This window comes from Chrysochloris asiatica, unplaced genomic scaffold (genome assembly GCF_000296735.1).
Source record: "Chrysochloris asiatica unplaced genomic scaffold, ChrAsi1.0 scaffold00310, whole genome shotgun sequence".
In the NCBI taxonomy this organism is placed as follows: domain Eukaryota; kingdom Metazoa; phylum Chordata; class Mammalia; order Afrosoricida; family Chrysochloridae; genus Chrysochloris; species Chrysochloris asiatica.
The window spans coordinates 2,251,912-2,258,397 of record NW_006408828.1 but is presented as its reverse complement, the minus strand read 5'-3'; the positions used below and the strand labels follow the sequence as shown (position 1 = coordinate 2,258,397).

Genomic DNA, 6,486 nt, shown 5'->3' with positions numbered 1-6,486 from the left:
TCAGAGAAAAAGAGGAAGACCCCCAACGAGATGGATCAGCTAGGTGACATCATTGATGGTGTCAAGTGTGGCGGCGGTAGTGAGGTTGGCCCAGGATTGGACATTGTTTTGTTCTGCTGTGCATGGGGTCGCTATGAGTCGGTTCCAACTCGATGGCACCTGACAACAACAACATCGGTATGCAACGTGTGCTGCAAATTTCTTGATATGGCCTTTCTAGCCAGTCTTTGTAACTCCCATCAAATGACTGGGTAGGACCACACACATGTGAGGTGACTGTGGTCTACCAAAGGGATTGGCTAGCTTGCTGATAAAGGAAATAAAGTACAGGGCACCCTTGTGAGGTAGAACCATATAAACAAAGCATCTAGAACCCTCACGAGAGACTGTTTGATTCTGCCACCCCACTAGCCTTAAAAGGAGCCACTCCAGAGGAGGAAAGGGGGATCTTACTACCATCAACAAAGAAGAGCCAGCAGAGGAATATGCCCCTGGAACCCAAGATCTCTGCAATGGAGCTCAGTGACCCAGGTTACAGAGAGACAGGACACCAGAGACAGTGAGGAAAAGTGGCAGGGAAGTGGAGGCAGGTGGACCTCCAGTACTGCTGAGTGGATTTGAACTGGCAACCTTTAGATGAGTTGTTAAGTGCTATCAAGTTGGTTCTAACTCATAGTAACTCTGTATAGTTTTTCAGGAGCAACTGGTGGGTTTGAACTGCTGACCTTGTGGTTAGCAGTCCAGATGAGCATAAACCTTTGGTGTTACCCAAGGACCTAAGGCCATAGAGGGAACTTGTTCCCACAGAGGGGAAGTCTGTGGTGACGCCACTGGATAAGCACTGGAATAACCCCAAGGTCAGTGGTTCAAAGTCACCAGCGGCTCCTCGGGTGAAATGTGAGGTTTTCTCCTCCCACAAAGATTTACAGCCTTGGAAACTGCACAGGGTCGCTGACAGTTGGAACTCATTGAGGGCAGTGGGGTTACCTTGAGTTTTTTTGGCAAGAGTGAAATACACATCCGATTCTGAAGATTTAGCTTGATCACTCTTTTCATTATCTTTGATCCAAACTGCATGTTTGACATTTGTCACCAAATTTTGGTGAAATCATTTTGACCCAAACATAGACATTTCCCACTGTTTTCTGTAAACACCATGCTGATGGTGCTGTGAAAACCACAGACAAGGTTTATACTTGGCTAAATCTTTGACTGAATAAGTGAGTCTCTCAAGGGTGAGTCCTACAAAGTGGAGGTCAGACACCTCTCTCCTCCCTCCAACCTTTTGACCAATTCAGGTCAGCTGACCTTCCCACAGTGCTCTCTGCCTCTCTGAGGGTTTAGTAATTGGTTGCAGCTGGCCTCACAGAACTCACAGACAATACTTGTGATGATGGGGCTTATTAGGGAAGCAGCAGGTTACAATTAGGCTTAGCCATGACTCTGGAATCAGGGCAGAGTCGGCTCAGCTGTGCCCCAGGGCAGGCCTCTGTCTGGCCCAAGAGGCCTCCTGGTCTGGCCTGCTTTTTCCTGGCTTTGGTTACAGAGCTCTTCAGCTCCATCCATTCCCAGAGTCACCCCAATCCGCCAGTAAGCCTCGGCCTGAAGGAGCTCAGCTCTCCTGCTCTATGGGCGGGCAAGTCCACTGTGCAGTCTTCGATCATTCTCTGGTTCTGTCATCATTTCTCACTGTCTTGGTGTCTCTAGCATCACAGCTCTGGGGATAGGAGGCTCCCAGTTCAGGGACTCCAGGTCCAAAGCACATACTCCATCCAGTTCTGTCTTTTCTGGGTAGAGTCAGATCTCCCCTGCCCTTTGAGCCTCTGAGATGGCTCATTTGAATCCTAGCAGGATGGCAAAACTGCCCAAGTTCCTTGTTAGGGTTCCATACACCTTATTTGCACGGTTCCACCCCCACAAGGATGCCAGGCACCTTATTTACACTATTAGCAAGCTATCCAATCCACTTTGTGGGCCACAAACACCTAATTTGCATAGTCCTACTCAGTCATTTGGTGGGAATTACAAAGACTATGGCTAAAAGCGTCAGATTAAGTAACTCACTACATAGCACCACCTCAAATCCATTAAAGTTTTTAGGGATAGGACTGATCCACACAGGTATATTTTCAAGAAGCTTCCTAGGTGGTTATATATTTCCACCATGAAAGTTCAGCACAGTGGCATGGATTGAATTGCGTCCCCAGGAATATCTGTCAACTGGGATGGGCTTCTCAGTGGTTTAACTTGGCAGTTAGATAATGATGTAATCATCCCCCAGGATGGGACCTGATGTGATTGGCCTGTCAGGGGATTAGGGTGGGATACAACACTTGTACATCTGATCCTATGGAGTTTTTCAGGGGTATGGCCTGCGTCATCTTTTCTCTTAGAAGAGCTAAAAGGAGAGAAATGAGCACAGAAGGAGGGACCTCTGGACCACCAAGAAAGACGAGCTGGGAGTGGAATGTGTCCTGTGGACTTGGTGGCCCTGCATTGAGAGCCTCCGAGACCCAGGGGAAGACTGAAGCCAAGACACATGGTGACCTTCAAGGAATGCCAGGCCCAGAGATGTTGAACAAGGCCAGGGACCTTCCCCAGAGCTGACAGAGAGAGATAGCCTGCCCTTCAAGCTGGTGTCCTGTTTAGGCTCTGAGTCCCTGAACTGTTGGGTGTTTTTTGTGGTAGCAGCATTAGGTAGCAGAGACAGCGGGCTGGACAGAACGCCATGATAAACCCTCAAACTATTTTCAAACAATTTTTTTTTTTTTTAATGAGGGGACTTTCATTTGGGTTTTAAAATCTGCAACACAAAAAAAATCTTATTTCAGGACATATGACACTGAAGTTTTCAAAGCAATATATATTGATTTTTCCACACAGTGAAAGAGTGTTTAAATAACTGAAAAGGGAGACAATATCACAGAGACATTTAGTCACCTAACATTAGAAACTGATTACAAAGCATCCAGATTGGTTCACAGGCTCACACAGGGCTGTCTTCTGCTTGATCATTGTGGACAAGAATTCTGTCTAGTTTGAGTTGTTATTCATGGGGTAATAAAGGAGTGAAACTTAACAATCAGGAAAAGAGTATCCCATTATTTAGTTTGAATTATTTTGGACAAAAACTGAAAGTCACCGAACGATCTTTGCCTTTCATCCAAGCAGATAATCAGGTATCTTCCGTTTACATTGAAGCAATGCCCCCACACGTGACGCACAGACGATACTTACTTTTCACCGTCTGGTTTCTGAGTTCCTTTCTCACGTTTATCTTTTTCCAAGTTCTTGATGTTTCTCTCTGTTATCAGTTTCTCTGCAGGAATCTGTGGAACCCCCATGGCTACTGCAAATTTTGTTGCACCTCGGTCAGTTAGAAAGCAATGAGACGTCTGAAACAGAAAGAAAAGGAACAATGCTGACTTTTTTTTTTTTTCCTCCCTTTTTAATTGTTTCAACTGTGCGCAAAGGCTCAAAAAATCTGAATGTTCAAAAGAGCCAGGAGAGTCTGGGTATCTGAGTTCTTATATTTAAAAGAAAGATAGAATGTTGGTAGGGACGTGACTTACATATACGCTTAAATTTAGAGAACTGAAACCATTTTTTTTAAGGCATACGAATCAGTAGGAACTAGAAGGACTACGGTGTGTCTGGCTAAGTCATGATATTTTCACTCTCCTCATACACACACAGAGCTGGACAGTGAATAGGGAAGACCAGAGAAGGACCGATGCTTTTGGATTATGGTGCTGGTGAAGAATATTGAATGCACCATGGAGTGCCGTGCCAGAAGAACCAACAAATCTGTCTTGGAAGAAGTACAGCCTGAATGCTCCTCCAAGGAAGGGAGGCTGGTAAGACTTTGTCTCGTATACTCTGGATATGTCATCAAGAGGACCAGTCCCTTGAGAAGGCCATCACACTTAGTTAAAGTAGAAGGTCAGTGAAAAAGAGGAAGTCTCTCAAGGAGATGGACTGACACAGAGCCTACAACCGTGAGTTCAAACACGGCAACGATACGGACGGTGCAGGGTCAGGCAGTGTGAAGTTCTGTCGTACGTGAGGTTGCTGTGAGTCGGAACCAACTCGATGGCACCTAACAACAACAACAACAACACTAACTAGTTGGTCTGTTCAATTTCTGTGTGTTGTATTAGGTAGGTTGGAAGAAGGCTACAGAAAATACAGGAAGACAATATGAATATAGTCAAGCTACACTGTAAACAGATTCAGAATCTTGGCTTATATGAGATACTTTAAACAACATTGCTCTGTTCTTTGCTGAACAAGGATTTCAGGTACTTCCTCTCAAACCTCTTTGTTAAGTTTCTGAAATACAGCAGTAGCAAATCTTTAGGAAAAGGACTCCTTAGTCAGATATACCTCTTCCATAACAAGGCGTGCAAGTTTAATGGGATTGGCTATACAGCGAACTGCAGATACTGCTCCCGTGGACAGATCTCTCCCATTCATGATACTGGCATCCATTTCAACATCACCATTTACATTCAAGACAGATCCACATCCTAAAACCAAGAAGAAGTCGAAAAACAAGAATTAAGACTTTAAAAAGGGCCTCAGTGTTTCCTCTAATCTGTCCCCTTTAATTCAGCCTCTGAATCCTGGTGTGGCGCTGTAGTACAAGCACTGGATTGCTAACTGCAGGGTCAGTGGTTCAAACCCACCAGCTGCCGTTCCTTGGCAATCTTATGCGGGGTTGCTGTGAGTTGGAACTGACTTGAGGCACTTAACAACAGCAATTCATCCTCTACTCCGTTGCCAGAGGAACACTTTAAAACACAAATCTGACTTGTCACCCTGTGGCCAACAACATTCAAAGTCTGAAGCCCTTCCTGATCTGGCCTCTGGTCCACCTTCCCAGCTTCACTGCCTCTCCTGGGTTCTATTCTGCTGAGTTACCAGGTGTCTTGGGGGTGCCACAGCCCTCATTGCTCTGCATCCTTGCACCTGCTGCTCCCTTTGCCACTAGCACCTTTTCTCCAAGTCAGTCTGCTGAGATGGTGTTGTTGTGAAGTGTCATCGAGTCAGTTCTGACTCATCGCGGCCCTCTATGGGGTTTCCAAGGAGCAGCTGGTGGGTTTGAACTGATGACTTTGTGGTCATGTTTCTTAAGCTCTTTGTTAACTATTTCTTTATCTGTAAAATGGGGGAAGAACATTTACTTGTTTAATTCTCACAACCATCAAGGAGGTAGACTTAAGCATAGGGTATGTTGTGCAGGTTTGCAATGAGTGGTAGCTCCTCCGATGATATCCCAATTTAACAGATGAGGAAACAAAGAAACAAACAAAAAACAACTCTCCCAACATCAAATGTCTACATGGTGAAGAGTTAGGTATCAAATCCAAGTAAGATCGCCATTTCCTTCTCACATATTTTGCATCATGCCTTGATGCCTTGGTTGGTGTTCAGTGCCTTCGAGTCAGTTCTGACTCAGAGTGACCGATCTATATAGGGTTTCTGAGGCTTTAAAATTTTTTGCAGGAGCAGAAACCTTCATCCTTTCCCTGCAGAGCAGTTGGAGGGCTTGAACCGCAGACCTTGTGGTTCGCAGTCCTGTGTTTATCATATGGAGCCGCTGCGCTTCCTCCTTGATGCCTTAGTGGCTACCATATAAACCCAGGGTTAAATGAGCAAAGTTAACTAAAAAAATCAGAGAGAATTTATGTAAAATTTGTTGCTTCAAATTAGTTTTGATTAACAAATGAAGAGATCTACTCGAAAAGAATTGGTGAAAAAGCTCATAGCTCATGTGTTGTTGTTGTTGTTTGGTTATCATTGAGTCTATGCCAACTCTACGCACAACAGACTGAAACACTTCCCGGTCCTCCACCATCCTCATAATCGTGTGATGTTTGAGCCCATTGTGGCTGCCACTGCGTCAATCCATCTCATTGGGAGGTCTTCCTCTTTTTTGCTGATACTTCACTTTGCCAAGCCTGATGTCCTTTTCCAGGGACTGGTCGCTGCTGACCTCTCCAAAGTATAAGAGATGAAGTCCTGCCATCCTTGTTTCTAAGAAGCATTCTGGCTGTTCTTCTAGATCTGTTTGTTCTTCTAGTAGCTCATGGTACTTTTCAATAATCTTCGCCAACACCATAATTCAAATGCATCCATTCTTCTACTGTCTTCCTTATTCATCACCCAACTTCCATATGCGTAGAAGGGGACTGTAAACACCATGGCTTGGGTCAGGCATACCTCAGTCCTCAAAAGTGACATTTTTGCTCTTTGGACACTTTCAAGAAGTCTTGTACAGATTTTCTCAGAAAGGGCCCGGGATACTTCATGCTTACACAGCCAGAGTGGAAGACCCTTATAACACATGGGTCTCAGGTAAACTACTCAGAAGTGTTTCAAGTCCTAAGTGAAGGACTTGAAACATTTACTTATGAAGATCAAAGAGCACAGCCTTCGATATGGATTACATCTCAATGTCAAGAAAACAAAAATCCTCACCAC

General features: G+C 44.8%; 1 protein-coding gene across 1 annotated transcript in view; it reads right to left on the bottom strand.

Annotated features, from left to right (window-relative positions):
• ASRGL1 (asparaginase like 1) overlaps nt 1-6,486 on the bottom strand; it is a 25,550-nt gene that overhangs the window by 7,607 nt on the left and 11,457 nt on the right. The window contains exons 2-3 of the mRNA XM_006875006.1: nt 4,387-4,529; nt 3,238-3,395 (exon numbers count right to left, since the gene is read on the bottom strand). Of these exons, the coding sequence (XP_006875068.1) occupies nt 3,238-3,395; nt 4,387-4,529 (301 nt within the window). The remainder of the gene's footprint in view (nt 1-3,237; nt 3,396-4,386; nt 4,530-6,486) is intronic.